At 38.3% G+C, this 16,958-nt stretch overlaps 1 protein-coding gene across 14 annotated transcripts in view; it reads left to right on the forward strand.

Annotated features, from left to right (window-relative positions):
* The window catches only part of MAST2 (microtubule associated serine/threonine kinase 2), a 194,347-nt gene that overhangs the window by 127,085 nt on the left and 50,304 nt on the right, over window positions 1-16,958 (forward strand). For 12 of the 14 annotated variants that reach the window (XM_055724648.1, XM_055724655.1, XM_055724651.1 and 9 more), the window contains 4 exons: window positions 4,551-4,626; window positions 7,078-7,098; window positions 9,648-9,726; window positions 15,326-15,480. In XM_055724648.1, coding sequence (XP_055580623.1) covers window positions 4,551-4,626; window positions 7,078-7,098; window positions 9,648-9,726; window positions 15,326-15,480 — 331 coding nt within the window. The remainder of the gene's footprint in view (window positions 1-4,550; window positions 4,627-7,077; window positions 7,099-9,647; window positions 9,727-15,325; window positions 15,481-16,958) is intronic. The other 2 variants (XM_055724649.1, XM_055724656.1) reach the window with 1 other exon arrangement.

Here is a 16,958-nt window from a genome sequence, read left to right on the forward strand (position 1 = left end):
TCAGGCACATAGACTGATAAGTTACTAAGAAATGCTGGTGCCTCTCCCTGGCCTCTTTTGTCTGGAACATGCTCTTCTTAATGCCCATTCTGAACCTCTCTTATGAGTCATAAGGAACAGCAGGCATGCAGAGAAATCAGGGAGGCTTTCTAAAATGTTCTGTTCAGAAACCATTCTAAAATCAAGTCCTGTATAGCACTAGCTTCAGGAATTATTCTTCTGTATGTAATGTAAAAGTCAGTGGGTGTGACATAGCACAGTTGATTGTCCATCAGGCAAACCTACCTCCTAATGAACACTAATCCAGGCTGATAGACTTACTGTCTGAAACAGCATCCAGATAAGATGCCAGGCAATTTTATATCCTACAAAATTCAGAGGAAAAGTAATACTTAAAAGATCTCAACATTTGAGGTTGAAGTACATCCAAATGATTTCAACTCTACCGTGAAACCACTTCTGATTCAAGAACACAATGGATTTGAAGTGTGCTAATTCAGTTTTTAAATTGTATGAAGTATTTTTTCCAAAATGAGCTGGGACATCAGTATAGATAGCTGCAGCTTGTTAACTTTGTAGGAAAGTTACTCTGCTTGTTTAATCTCCCAAACTTGAAGTGCCCAGTTCTAGGAATACAGGTTTCAAAATTTTCCCTTTATTCTAAATTCTTTTTCTTTTAAAATCAGAGAGGGGAAAAAACATATACACACATGTTCCTTACATTTGTTTGTATTTCTTTGAATCCATTTTTAAAAATCTGAAATTTACAGAGAGGTTACATCATGAGGTTGATTATTAAGTTACTATTAGATTATATTTTAAAATGAAAAGCTTAAAATCAATCAAAGAAGCAACATCATCTCTATAATTCAGTTTGAAAGAATTACAGCTGGATGATTGAAGTTCAGGCTGTTTTAAAATTTACTTGACACAACTGTAAGGTAGCCAGGTTGCTCACTGGCTTCCAGTGGAGACACTTGTAACTGCTGGGACCTTTGTCCTGCTCCCGTCTGCAATGGCAGGTGGAGGGAGCTGCTGGCAGGCAGCACTGTGGTACTGAATTCAGTTGTTCTGCTCTGACACTGAGAGTTCGGTTCCACCTTCTGGCAGAAAAATGGCTATTACTAACGCCTCTATTTATGTATTATTTTTAGAGCGAGCAGGGTATAGAACATGCCACTCCAGATCCTGCCCTGGTTATCAAAGTTGCGGTTCATCAGCATTTCACGTGTGTGATCCTTGGATGGTGTGAGAGCACCATGGCATTCACTATATATGACAGGTGGCACACAGGGCGCTTAAAATTTTTTGATCATTTTGAGATTTGTGTGTGCTGGAAGGCAGCGAATTTTGTAGCATAATGTTGGTATATACTGTGTAGAAAACCGCAACAACTTTGTCTTTTGCATTTATTTATTTTTCCAAATCTCAGAAGCAGGTTTTACAAAATGGTTCTAGTGTGAGTTTTTGGACTTATCACCTATCTGATGAATGTCATGTTTGTAGATGATAACTGAAACTTTCACCTATCTGTTGCCCATAAGGTCTGTTTTTGTATTTTGAGGGTAGCAGATGTACAGATGCTTTGGCTGCATCCTTCTTCCTGCATCCGGAAAATGTAAAGGTTCACATCTGAATTATTAACGTTCGTGTAACTGTGTTGATTTACCTAATGGGCAATCATTCTGTGTAACAGCCTCCCTTGAGACAGAGTTGTTTCAGGTTCAGTAGTAGCCAACTATAACCCTTGAGCAACAGGGGAATTTACCTTTGCTAACAGAGTAAGTAGAGTTTCGATCAGCCTTGGTGAATGAGACTACTGCACTAAGGCTTCTCTTATTAAAATTCCTTCAACTACAGCAGATGCAGCAGTACTGGGAAATTTTAGGAAAAGTAGTAATTCCCCTTCTCCCTGTTGTTGTTTTAAAAGCTTCACCCAGACTTGAATTGAGTAGAAAAACTAATTGCTTTTCATTTTAAAACTAGAAACAACTCACAGGGGATCTAATTAAAATTCCAGTGTCTGGAAGGAAATATGCCATATAAATCTGAAAAAGCAGTTGCTTAAAAATTAGTAGTATTTCCGTACCAGATTGTGTAGGCTCAGAAGGGTTTGAACACCCGCATACTTAATTTCAAGATTTAAAACCTGTCATTACCCAATTTGCTCAGTTATTTTGAAATCCTATTTTGATCATAATCTGGAAAGCTTACACAAGATTGATGAAGATATAAGAAGGCAATGACAGTTCATTGTTTATAATAGCATTGGGCAATGGGCTTTGTGTTCAAAAGGATCATCTTGACACAGTAGGGTTCATCGGCAGTAAAGCTTGAAAAATGAGAAGGCAAAGACCAAGGTTCCTACTAGAATGAGCAGCATTCCTTGTTTTGTTAGAAGGTCAACATAACGGTGGAAAGGCCTCAGTCCTGCTGCATTTCCTCCTGATCTAAAATGCTCCTTCAGCTTTCTGCTAACAGGTGAATGGTGACCCTAACCCTACCCACGTGCTGCTACCAGGACACGTGTGGTTTGAGTTGTTTACTTTGTGGCTGTCATAGCCTTCTTCCATCTTTCTTGTGAGCTTGCAGTGCCATCTAGACTGTCAAACCGCTCGGTCCTCTCTTAATTCAAAAGTGGCGTAAAGTCTCTGTTTTTCCACTGTGACCGTAAAAATTAAAATGAGTACAAGCTTAATAAATGAAGCACCAAAAATTATCTAGTTACTGATTTCTGATCACTCTCTCCCCTTCCCACTTGGGATTTACTGGGAATGGGTTAAATGGTAGCCAGTTCTGGGTGAAGACTTACATTGTGTTGTTACACTGTGAACTTGTTGTTACTTCTTAACTAACAATACAAAAGAAAACCAAGCCAAAGGAAAATAAACACTTCGTTTTTAATTTAGTTTGCTCTTGATGAAGCAGATTGTTGAGTGGTCTGGAATTCACTTACCTCTCCCGTTCTCTCATCACCCCTTGACACATGTTAGATCAGCCTGGGGCTGCTTTAGTCTCAACCAGCTGCTGTTTTTCCCCTCATGGGCTTGTAGACCAGATGGCATTTGCTGGCCTGTGCTGTGCTGTGGCCATCCTAATCCCAGCAGGTATCAGCTTGTTCTTCTCTCCTCCTCCCTACCTGCCCCGGCATGCGTGCCAGGTGTGCACACACCTTGCTCACAGGAGTGGGGAGATGCTACTGCAGATTTTTGTGAACCATTTGTATACCTCAAGTGTGAGTTCTCTTCAACCGAGCACAATGCTTCTATTCCATTTCTGCTCAGTATCACAGTTAAGGCGTATGAATAACTTGGGTTGAAATTAATGCAACTTAATTACGAGCTTCAGTGCAGTGCTGGATGGGACAGTAGCCTTACAAACAGTGCTGGCTTGAGGGGCAAGGTGGGAACCTAGTACTTTGCCCAAAACAGAGAAGTCCTTTGCAGATGACTTATCATTGATGTTTGACTTTTCAACGTGACTTTTAAAATAAATCCACTTTATATGGGATCTAAATTTGAAAACATTTGTGATGACCGCCGTTACATACCTTGCAGTGTATGGCCTGTCTGGTATCTATTTAGTTTTCCTACTGCTATTTTAATGTTGTTTTATTGTCTGTGCATAAAGAAATTGCTGTTGGCTAATGTTTACTATGTATAGTTTCTCTTTTGTGCTTGTATTAAGGATCTGAAAGAGCAAACCACTTAAGAATATGCCCAGTAGATAGCATACTCGCTGACATGAAGCTTCTAATTCATCCATAACTTTCAAAGGTTTCTGCAATTAGTGTGTAAATGATTCTGGCTGTCAGAAAGGCTTTCTATGAAATGGTTGCTTTTTCCTTTGAAATAAAATACATTGCAATATATCACTTATCACCAATATGCTTACACATCATATGACAAAGCCCAGAGTAAGTATTCTTGTGCCAAGAGAAAATTGTTATTTTTTCCTCACTGTATAAATTCACTGGAGCTTTCATTTTCATGGTAGAAGTATTATTTCAGAAAAGTGGTAGTTAGGGCAAATGCTGCTATGTTATAGCCAGATCATTTTACATATGTATAGTCCTTTTACTATCCTGTACAGTCCCTTTGATATGTCTTTTATTTCCTCAGTGAATTTTGCATTCAGCCTTGATGTACATTGTGAATAAATGCTTTCTCGCTATTTATTATTGCTGGAACTGTCATCAGTGTAATTTCTAACTCAGTTTTTTCACTGAGAAGTGTTAGGAAAAGTTTGTATGTAGAAAAAACTATTGCAAAATATTAAAAGACTATATTGTGTATAAGTGATATATTACTTACCTGAAAGCAACAAAGAAAGCATACACCTTAAGTTATTTTAAAAGGAGACAAAATACTGATACATCTGTATAAGAATGTTTCTTTATCAAACTAATGTTCAAAAGGTCAGAGACTCAAAGCTCTGTATTTTCAGTTATTTGTTTTCAGTTTGTTGCAAATTGAATGAAATGTTTTTGGGTTTGTTTTGGGTTTTTTGGTTTTGTTTTTTTTTTTTTTTAATTTTATTTTCTCAAACAGGTAGCAGCCCTTTGGACAGTCCCAGGAACTTCTCTCCAAATGCACCTGCTCATTTTTCCTTTGTTCCTTCCCGAAGGTAAGGCAGGATCTATTCTCTTTGGACTGGCAAACATAGTCTGTATACTTTTATTTAGAAATGGCCTATGGGTTAGAGGTTTTGTGATTGTGTTTTACTTTCTGTGATGTTTGCAGTTTTATTTTATTCTTTTGGGTTTAGATCTCAGCAGCACCCAGAATGCTTTTCAGACCTAGAAGAAGATGAAGTAAATTAAGTAGTCAATACTGCTTAGGGAGGCGGCAACATTCTCCCAGAATGGCATGTAGGATGTGTGATATGACACGTAATTTAGTCATAATGACATTAAACCCAGTTTATGATTGGGATAGTTGTATCTTAGTTGTAGTCCTAGATGTTCTCACTGAATAACTGAGGTGTATTCAAAGTGTACTGATCTTTGCTGTGTCTGCACAAAGATGTAAACATACCTAAAATTAGGCATGCACAACTGTGTGTGCATTCATTCGCTGCTTGCTGACTGGTAGTAGCTTTTTAGTTTTCTCTGCTGTCTTGGGCATTGGCGTCAAGGGTGTATTATTGCTCTAATGAGGAAAATAGCTGATAATTGAAATTGCAGGTTTACAAGAACCTCTAGAAGAGCAGCAGCATTGAGAGACCTGAATGTAAAGCTATCATCTGTCCTGCAGTGAATGCTAGACAAATGCAGGTCATGCTGTATATCAAACTGGTGGAAAGAAATCTGATACTGTAGTGATGAATTTAGTGTAAGGAATAGGACAGAAAGAATAAAGACAGCTGGGAGAAGCAGACAAATGGTGCATTGAATGTTGTGTCCCAGCAGATAGGCAGAAATGGATAATGATACAGAAAGTTAAATGTGGAGAAATAAACAGGGGAAACAGAGAGATCCCAAGCAGGGTTTGGGCATAGCAGCAGGATTGCTAGATTCAAGTGTGGGGAAGGTATTTTGGATTTGCTAGACTCTTCCTTGGGTGAAAAAATGCAATCTGTGTTAAAATGATCTGGGAATGGGAGACGCATGATCATCCTGAGAGGAAGTAAGTTTTCTGAGAATGACAGATTTGGCTTGAGGGCTACTTAGAAAAGGGATGGGGCTCAAAACTTCAAAGCAGAATAAAGGGTTAGGATTTGATGGAATAAGGTACACCCTTTATCTGAATGGCAGGTAATACTGGAGCATTTTTGCATTGAGGTGATTTGCTAGAAGACCTGGTGTCCTTGAATACTGTTTGAAGTGGACTTTGGTCTTCAGGTCTTACATAAGAAAAAAACTTCATACTTGTGTGTGAAGTGCGACAGACTGGATATATATTTTCCTATTGCCTTAAAGGGAAAAAATAGTGTTTTACTTGCTGGTAAAACAATTCAAATGGACTCGTAGTATTCACCTTTATTTTAAAAAAGGCCTCTGGGCCTGATCTGGGCATATTCAATAAGTTCTGTTGAAATCAGCTGATTTTTTACCGGTTTTTACAGTATCTGGAGTTCTGGAACCTGGAACACAGGAGGAAAGTTGCAGCTGAAACCATTGTAAAAACATATTTTTTTCACATCTTGCTTCAATTTGATGTTTTAAGTACCACTGCTTTCTAAAATTTCAAGCAGCAAATAAATGTTCTAATAATAAAACTCTGAAGAGTACTCTTTCATACTTTTCCACTTTTAAAATCTAATTTTTAATGAAATAGATGAGTATAGTCTGTCCTGTCAAATACTGTGGTTCATTTGACAGTATGCATGTTGCTCTCTGTACTTCTGTCATTGAAAAGAACACTTAAGCACAGCTTGTTTTAGAAACTCGTTTCTATTTTTTACTTGCATTACACCCTGAATAGCTATGCTAGCAGTACCAATAGGTATTTATTAGATTATCACATAGTGGTATCAGAATAACTTCTATATGATCGCTTTAAGTAATTGCAAATGTGGTGCTCTGTTACCCCAGACAAATGGGTATTTCACTGTACTCTTTTGAACGGCATTGCATGGGTCTTAAGAGATGGTTCTTACCTGATTTTGTCCCGTTGCCTTCACAGAAGTGATTTGTTGCTGATTTTCTGCCTTTTATATTTGGTGTAATTTCTTCATTTATTACCCTGTTCGGACATTGTTTGTGATTTCCATTCTTTCATTGTAGCCCCGTGATGAGTTGATTTTTGGAACAGAGTAGGAAATACATTTGGAAAACTCATTTTATTGTAAAGCCAGTTTCGCTACAATGTACTGCAAGATTGTCCATAGTCTGAGTAGTGATTAATCATAAACCCCTTGCTAGACACCCTTTCAATGATTGTGTCATAGCCACAAAGTTAGCGTGTTCAGGAATCCTCCCATTTGTATAAGGGAATGTATGGTTAATTCTGTTCATATGCACTAAAACTGATCTTAATGGAATACCAGTGACAGCAGATGAAGTTTTTTTCAGAAATCGTATGCATCTTTTCCTTCTCCCTCTCTCACTGTCATTGTATAATTTCTCCCATACAGCCATGGACACAGAGCAGACAGGTAACGTGTATGGTATTGCTACTGTTTGTGTGTGTGTATGAACTACGCTTCTGTGCAGCTGAGCCTGCGTCCCTAACAAGTTCATGCTGTAATAACCCCATTTAGGCATTCAGCTTCTGTTCTGTGGTAATCAAAACAGGAAACCTTTGCATTTTGGCGTAAAATGATAAACAGTGCTCTGGAGGAGATGCCTTGTTCTTCTAGCACCTTCTTCTTTTGAAATTGATCTACTGTTCATTAAATAACATTTAGTGCCATAAAAATACCTCCTTAAGTAATTAAAATGCTATTTTAAAGGCAAAATCTGTTGCTTGCAAGTTTTTATTGTGCTAGCAAAGGGTCTACAATTAATAAAAGACCTAAAACTTTCTTTCCAGGTATGTTTTCTTGATGCAATATTGCATGAGGTCTTTCTAAAAATGTATTTATTAACAAAACACTGAAGTAACTTTGAAACATTTTGCGTAAATGAAGGAGGAATTTTCTTTTAAAGTCTTTTTCCCACTGCCTTTGATTCTACTCTGGTCCCACTTCTTTCTGCTAGACTAGAGCTGGTATGTGTTGTCCTGACTGCATAGCGCATTGCTTGCACAGATTGCATCAGCAGAAAATAGCCCAAGCATTGAAGAGGTGTCCTGTAATTTTCTAATTGAGAAAGACTATATTTTTTTAAACTTTGTCAAAATGAAAGTTCTGATGTAATTCAAATACACGGTCTAGGCAACTCAGTAAAAAAAGGGATTAGGCTTTCCTTTTGCAAAAAAGATAAGTGACTTGTGCATTCTCGTCTAGTGCTTGAGGAGACAGGAACATACGGTCTTGCTTTGGGACTGAATGTCCAAACTGAGGTTGAATCAATGACCTAAACGAAGACCCCAGTACCCCTGTATGTTTACAAGAACCTGCATGAAGATCGTCTGACCACATCATGCAGTGACTTTATAATGCTGCTATTTGTTGTTTTTCAGGGATAGGAAGGGAATTTCATTTCTCTTGGAATTTTTTGAGATTGTTCTTTTACGTGTAATTGTCTTGCCAAAGAAATCACCTGTGGCTAAATGGGGTTTAGCTATAACATACGCATGCAATAGAAATCTGCATTACAGCTTGAGTATTTTTTTTTTTAAATGCATGAAGCATGAGTGTTTTTAAAAATTCTTTTGACGTAATATTCTTTCAGTGATGTAGAACAGTGAGTTTATTTCCCTCTCATTCTAAGATAGATGACAAAGATTATTAGTGCGTATCAGTGCCTGAAAATAAAAGGAGCCAGGTCTGGAAAAAACATAAACAGGCATTTATGTCTGGGTGTGCACTGAACTTTTTTCTTAAAATGAGGCTTCATGGGTGTGGATAGTGAGATGAGAAATATTACTGTGAAGATGGCAACAGTTGCGTTTTCTAAAAGCAGTAAGCACTATTTCAGACCTGTACCAAACATCCTATTTTATAGGATAAATACATAAATGTACTTTATCTACATGTACCAACCCCACCCCCGCAGTCCTTCCAAAGTAACTTAGAATGGTGAACTGTTCTAATTCAGCTTCACTTTATGGCCAGTTACTGATAATCTGCTGTAAGAAAAGAAAAAAGAAAAAGGAAACTGATGTGAGGAAGAGATGACTTTAACATCCATCCCATCTGCAACAGGACACATTTGTCCATTATGGGACACAAAACGCATGCGAGACTGAAATGAAATCAGAGGCAGAAAAAGCGCTGTGAGACTGAGCTGAATGTGGTTCTGTTTTCATCCTCACCGAGGCGGGTTTTGGAGGTTTTGGTGGTTTCAGGGAGGCAATACTGATTCTCCTCAAAGCAATCATATAGTTCCTCAGTTTTGATGTTGGTAAAAGACCTTCTCTGCAATATCTCCAGGATGTTTTGGCTGTTTTCTCTGAGGGTCATGTTTCTTTGGCTACAATAGGGAAATAACTACTACTGTTATATTGATTGGAGAAGAAAGAGGCCCTAGGTGAGGTTTCTGTGATTGCTGTCTCCTCTGTATTTTGAGTGGACCCCTTGGCTCTGTTCAGATCTGCTGTAGTGGATTTAATTGACCAGCTGTGTCAGGTGATGTGCTAGGCAGTATGCCTTCTGACCAGGTAAAAAAACCAGTCAGCTTTCAGTTGATTCTTGATCTAATACGATTTTTTTCCCCTCAGTTTTAAACTTTTATTTGGAAGACAAGGAACCGCATAAGTCTTTTTCAAAGAAGTTTGAAATGAGCTGATTTCACTTATCTGTTTCAGAAACTCCAATTTTTACACAACTGGTAGCATTTACAAAGCCTTTACTTAATGCAGGAATCTGATGCTCATTGGCTTTATTTTTTCCAAAGTCACTTACTTTTGCTTTTAAAACTTACCCTAGCTGCTTTTTCACAAAGGTCATTGTAAATATGATACCTGATTTATCTGAATAAATTGAGGCTTTAATAAAAACATGAGGTTAAGAGATTTTGGGGGGAGGGGCAGTATGCTTATTTCCCCCAAGAATTAGCCACATTATCCATGACAGTAATTTCCCTTACTTCTTTTCCCCAGAACGGATGGACGCCGCTGGTCCTTGGCCTCCCTTCCTTCATCTGGATATGGAACAAACACTCCCAGTTCAACAGTTTCAGTAAGTGACACAGACTTTTCCAAGCAATTCAGTTTGTACAAATACACCCTAACAAATCAGCTTCTGAGTCTTTACTAAAATATCTGATCTTTCTTCATTGTTTTGCTAACATTATTTAATATACTAATTATTTTTTAAAATTATTTTAATTATTGGTTCTGCTGCTTTTTCTTCCATTTCCCAGCTCCTATCATCTTGCACTTTGCCTGTAGCACTGGTGAAATCCCAGTGCAGCACTTGGCTCAACTGGTCAGTTGAGAGGCACAATGTCTCAGAAGTGGCAGGACTCTAAGTGATAGTGCATAATTACAGGCCAGCTCTCAGCTTTTTTATAACTGCAAAATTAAATTCCTATCTGCTTTCAAGTTCTTAGTATGAAAACCTCTGCTGTCAGGCTAGCAGAAAGAAAAACTGATAATCCACATGTGTTACTCAATTCCAGTAATTTGAACCTAATTGAATTGAAAAACCAGTAATTGAATCCTAATAAAGCTTTTCATTTTCTTACAAGTCATTAGAAAGAGTGGCCACAGTTTGCTTGATTTCTGTACTTTCAAAAGGTTAGTATGTCATTAATACCAGTAAGGTAGCAGCACTGTGTTAACCCTTGTAACTCTCAGATACTTCATACAATGAATCTTATTTTTTAGTTTATGCTAATTAGATGTTGTGATTGTCCACATAACAATCTTGCAAAGCCAAGCATAGGAAAATTAGAAATGTTGAGGCTACCTGTACAAACTTAATGTAACACACTTCTGTATGTGTGTTACGGTGAGTGTCTGCAACTGTGTGGTCACGTATCACTGCCTCTTTCCATAATACTTCTACTAATCGTTTTGTTTTATATATACTATTTAAGGTATGTTCCTAAAAAATTTAATACTTGCATTAATTAGGACTCAATACTCCATACTATACAAATGTTACACTGAATGCAGTATTGTTGTTCTTATGTGCTGTTAAGTTCATCCGTAAACTTTCCAGTACCTCTAAAAACACAAATTTATCATCACAGTTTCTTAGGAGATGAGTGTTAAAATCAATCTATCTAACAGGAGAAGAATTTGGTGTCAGCAGTTCCCTTTTAGTATAAATTGATATTGAAATTTGATTTTGCAATGTTAATCTCATCTCTGTAGCTTCATGTGTTCAGACACAATCCCACAGACTCTAGTTTGCAAAATTTCCACAATTGTTATCTTTTGTCCTTCAAGACTGTTGGTTTTGAGGGTTGGTTTTGGGGTTTTTTTGTCCACTTATAAGGCAGGTGACTTGGTTTCAGTCTCCTGTGGGAGAGGTCTCGGTATGTGTGTGTACAGATATATGGGCACGAGCACAAAAAATGTGGAAGAAGTTTTTGTCATCAACATGAAAAAGATGCTGCTGGTTTTGCTGCCAAGGAATATTATATATTCAAGCACCTGAGAGCAACTGTTAGAAATGAGCTCTGCTTTTGCCTTCATAGTCTTAGATTAAATCTTCCTGGGTATAAGCCATGGCTAAGTCCTCTTCTGGGTGCAAGTTATGAGAGCATGCAGCAGGTACAGTTAGTTTCTGTATGGATGACACCCAAATAGTTTGATCATGGGTAGTCACTGTGAGAGCTTCCAAGATGCCTGTGAAAATGACACCTTTGGAGATCAAACTGCCTGCAGAGTTTTTAAGTCCTTCTTACCTGTGGGTGTGATCAGTAGTTTTTGAAGAGTTTATAGTTTGACCAGCCCTTGGGGAGATGTCCACGAAGAGAGCAAAACTAACAAACCCCCTAACTTTTGGACTTAAAAAGTCCTTGCTTTGAAATAGGGGCATTAAAGCTACTTTTAGAAAGTTCTCAGCTTTCTGACATGGGAAAGTAAGTATGTTTGTCTCTTGTTATGTTCCCAGAAATAGCTAGATCATTTTGATTGACGTTTTTCTAGGGGAAAAAACAAACAACCCAAGAAATCTGAGTTAGATATGTCTCACAGAAAGCATCAGTTCAAATGGTGTAAGTATTATAAGTATTGTAAGCAACAGAAAACTGGGTGGTATAATGAGAAGCATGAAGTGATAGTCATACATAGATCTGATTTCACCTTCCTGCAGGAAACAGGTTAAAACCTGTCATTCCAAGACTTTTTTTCTCTGAATGGCCGAGTCTCTCACCTCTTATTCTTTTGCTGGTTCAGCGTTACAGTCTCAGAAAGACATTGAAATGGGCTGTTTAGTAAGCAGTGATGCAATTCTTGCTATTAAACTTAATATTACATTTCTAATCCAATACTACTTATTATTTTTCTGTAACAATACTATTATCATAGTATTTCGTAGATCAGAATTAATTTGAATTTATCTGAGTAACACCTCTGAAGTTGATAAGCAGTATTATTCCTGCATAGACTTTAAAACTGAAGTAAGAGGTACTCAAGGGGCTTGTCAAAAGGGCACAATGAATTAGTGCCACAGATGTGAGTTTAGAATTTTGGGCTTCCATTTGGTGTGATCAGTCCTCAAGGTTGCATTTCTTTTTCAAGCAAGGTAGAAGGAAGCTGGTAGATGTTCCTTCTGTTGTATGTGTCAGTAGGAAATGAAATATCAAGAAGAGTGTCAGTTCTGTGTTCAGCTGGGCTTAGTTTCTGTATGGCAGTTAGAGCTGACCTGCATCTCTGTGGTCATAGCTGCTCTACCAACCAACCAGCTGAAAAAACCAAGACATTCACCTAATCTAAACTCAGTGGAAGCCTGTAGATACTGCTTTATTTTTTTGCTTCCAAATGAAGGGCGACGCTTTTAAAAAATACGCATTTACTCTTTTCGTACAAATCATGAAGACCAGATACAGATCATCAGACCAACACCGAAAAAGCTGGAGAAGACCTTCTTTCAGGTTACATGAACATAGAACAGTCAGTTGAATGGACTAATACATACTACTTTTAAACATCTAATCTGCTATTCATTTTCTAGATGCAGGGTTAATATATAAGCTACGGTAGTATTAGCTTGAATTTTTTTACTGAAGAAGAGTATCTGCATCTGTAATTAAGACACCAGGGGGATGTTTGTGTTAGTCTGTTTAGTCTGCTGCAAATTGAACACAGTGATGTGATTATTTAAAGATCAATACTTCAGAAGTGTTTCACTTTGCTTTCACGCTTTTTCAATGAAAGGCTGTACACCTTAAGACTGCTAGAGAAGCCCTTGGCCAAGGGAAGTTAGTTTCTCATAATGGTCTTTTTCTTCAGGGCTTTCTTTAATTATTCTCTGGAATTACAAACTTTGTGATCCGATTGCTTTATTGCTTTTAGGGAGAGAAAGTGGAGGGAGTTTTTGTTGGGTCATCCATGAGTTGACTAGCATTGCTTCCCCAGTGATACTACTGTTGGGAGACATAAAGTTTTTACTGCTTTTTCTAGACTACCAGTTTTGATTTCCCCACCCCGCCCACCCCCCCGGCCCCCCAACTCTAGTAACTATGTGCTAACCTTCCTTAATGTGGTAGTTGTAGTTTAATTTTGTTTTGAATAAGACATGTATTTGTAATGCCAGTACTAGAGTACCCACTAATGCAGGTTTGTAAGACACTGTCTGTAGCGCTTCCTGCTCTGTTGCAGGATCTGTGTTATTCATCATGAATGGGATGTCAGCTGACATGTACCTTTTCTTTGAAAACTTGATGTTTTTTCATAGGCAGGTACTTCCTGCGTCTTGTATTGTGTAAAACGCAAAGGAAGACATCAGAGAAGGCTCTGAAAGTCAAACAGGGCTTGCGTTATTCTGTACTACAGGGAGAGAACCTTTCCTGTATTTGGCATAAGTAATGTGCACAGCAGAACAGTTGTGGGCGTAGGGGCTATCAAATACCCAGATTCTGTCTTGGCTTCAGTGTGGATTAGACCAGTGTAAGCTGATACACCATCTGGATAATCATCACTGTGTGGACACTGTGATGGAGATGACTTCCCAACATGATCCCTGCACCTAGACCTGCCTGAAGAAAAACATTGGAAGTGGTGGCTTCTGGTTCGAGCCACACTTGGGGAGTTTTTGCATGTCCCAAGGCTTTGAAGGGGGTTCTTTTCTGTAAATACCTCTGTGCAGTGCAAAGGGAGTGGATCTAGGGTCTGTTGCCAATTATATTTCTGTCAAAGAATATGATCGTTAGGTCTGTAAGTTCTCACATTCAGATCTCCATCTCAGGTTTGGCTAAGACCGTGCTAGGATCTGCAACAATCTGATTAGTTTTAATGCAGTTCAAGTGTAGCTCTTCTTGATAAATTTGGATGTACCTATTTTAGGTGATTTCAGAGTATTTTCTCTTTGCTATCAACATTACAAACATGCAGGACTTGATGAAAAGCCTTGTCAGCATTTGGCTTTCATTGCTTGGTCATACTGCTTAGCTCTCTTTTCCAAAACCCATCAACAGCAAGTAAGTCTAGAAAAGCATGCTAGGCGGGTTAATTCTTTGGTCATACAGGTTGTATGACCTGTATAGTTCCCTCCTACCAATACTTCTGGTACTAGGATGTGGTGCTTTCCAGTTTGGGTGAGGGTCATTGTAGCAAAAGGGAAAGTTTTTCCACTGGAACAGTGTACCTGATTAATTTCATCAGATCAATGTTCCAGTTCCAACCTTAGAACTTAGATTAGGATGATGTTTTTAATAGGCCCACTGGTGTTATTCAGTGCTACTCTGGTTATTCAGCACTTATTTCTTTTTTTCTTTTCTTTTCAAATAGTTTTTTTAATTTGTCCTTACACAATACATTTTATAATATATTTCTAATATATTTTCTATTGTAAAATGGAAAGGGGCATTGAAAAATCACACAAGAAAAAATGCATTCACTAGTTGAACTACAGCTTTTTCCCTTAGTACATCCAATACTAGATTTTATTAACACTTCCCACAAATACTTGCTTTAATCTCAGGTTTCTTGAGGTTCAAAAATTAACAGTTTCATATCCAGCATTATCATAGGACGTGTCATAAATGCATCAATTTATTTAAAGATTAATAAGCTGTTTATAACAAGAAACTGTTAATCTTACAACTCTGCAAAGACAGCTACTTCCAATTTATTATTGCCTACTTGGTTAGAGAAAAAGCCTGACGGATAAAGGAAGGGAGAAATAAAATCCTGATCATTTACAATAACAATTTCCGATGAGAGCCAATAATCAGCAAAACCTCTCATGTCTACACAGCTCCATAGCATTCTGCATGCCAGTGAAACTCCTGAGCTAAGAGAGCATGAGGGAAAAGGAAAGAAAGTTGCTCACCACTCCAGGAACCTCCTTGTCCTTCCCAGAGTAGCTCTGGTACTCACGTACCTTCTTTTCTGTCTCCCGATAGTAAATTACCTGCATGATCAGCTGTAATGGTTCCCTAGCCTTCTCCCGAAGTTTTCCTGATCTCACCAGCTCTGTCATTGTATGTAAGGGTTGGCTTAGCCTAATGAGAACAATAAAAAGAGGCACCTGGTCTGATAAATAGCTTTCTTTTCCGCTGGAGTGTGCAGTGTCTGGCAGAATCCGTTCCTCTTCCATTCATTAGCTGACCCCTATGCATGCGTTTAGTGCATTTCTTTTCTGTATTTTTTTCTGTACTCAGTCATCATGCTCATCTCAGGAGAAGCTGCACCAGCTGCCCTTTCAGCCCACGGCAGATGAACTTCATTTCCTGACAAAGCATTTCAGTACTGAGAGCATCACTGATGAGGAAGGGCGTCATTCTCCAGCCTTGAGGCCTCGATCTCGCAGTCTCAGGTGAGCTTCAGCTTGTTTGTTGAATTTTTAAGATGTTAGGCATGTGTTGCATTTCTATGTGTGTTTTCAGATCTAAGAATAGTCATTTGTAGTTGCTTTGTTACATGTTTTTGAAATTGTTTTAATCAACTTTTAACCCACCTCACCTAATCAGTAAGGATATATTTGTTTTACATTTGACGCTGAGTTTTGGGCTGTGAAATGATTAGCATAATCTGCTTTTGTATCTTCACAATAACTCTATGAAAACATGATCCGCAAGCATCTTGGACTAAATCTATAGGATGTAGATTTCCTTTAGTGAAGTTTCTTCTCAAAACCTTGCTGCATTAATATAAGGAAGTGGTTGACAGTCACTGTTAATAACTTTTCTAGCAGTGTTTCTGAAGGGGTGTGAAAACTAGAGGAGATAACGTCAAAACATTAAATCAAATTGCACCCAAGAGCAATTTTGTCATAATGCTGAAATATTTCTCCTGCATTAACAGTTGAGTAATTTTTACTATCGCTTCAAAGAACTGGTGGTTCAAAGATAACTATCCAGGGGTTATTTCCTTGTGCGGTTGGTTTTTCCATACTTAAACCAGAATCAACTCGAACTTCATCTTTCACAGAACTACAGAATGACTGAGGTTGGAAAGGACCTCTGGAGGTCATCTTGTCCAAACCCCTGCTCGAGCAGATCGCCCAGGTTCATGTCCAGACGGCTTTTGAGTATCTCCAATGGCAGAGACTCCACAAACTTTCTGGGCAATCTTTCTTGCAGGTCTCTTAACAATTATGTGGAGTAAATCCACAAACATTTTGTATCATGGCAAAAGCCTTAAGTTCTGCCACGCATTTTGTGCTGGACCAAGTTAGTGAAAGTCTAGAGATGCGTACCTCTAGACACAGCATCTTATGAAAGAAAAAGATTTTATACAAGCGGGGAACAAGGAGGTGAGGTCTCCCTTCTGCATCTCACCTGAGGGTATCAAAGGTGGATATCACCTTTAAATTAATGGACAAGATTCAGAAACTCTGCCAGCTGGAAATACTGAATCAGTGTGCCCAGCTCAGGACCTTGGCTGGGGTTTGTAATAGGAGGAAGGGAAACAGGCCAAGATAACAAAAAAATCCATGGTGAGTATCATGTCATGGCAGAGCTGACCTTTCATGATTATTTGTAATTATTTGTATGTTCTAAACTTCAGTGCAGGCTGCATGGTATTTGCATATGGACCTACTAAGTGTAGTTACACAGTAATCTACAGAAGTAGGTAAGTACTGTGGGTAGTAGCACACTTAGCCTGTGATCTCTTTGCACATTGCCATGTAGTAAAGGACTAGTTACGTGACTTGTACTAAATCTCTTCAAACAATAGTCCTGCTTCAGTCCTCTTGCTGTCACTCTTAACGCTGACTATTGCTGAGTTGTAATTGTAGTAGTACTAATTCTTTATAGATAAGTCAGCTACTATAGGTAGACAACACGTCAC

Source organism: Falco cherrug, chromosome 12 (genome assembly GCF_023634085.1).
Source record: "Falco cherrug isolate bFalChe1 chromosome 12, bFalChe1.pri, whole genome shotgun sequence".
Classification (NCBI taxonomy): Eukaryota; Metazoa; Chordata; class Aves; order Falconiformes; family Falconidae; genus Falco; species Falco cherrug.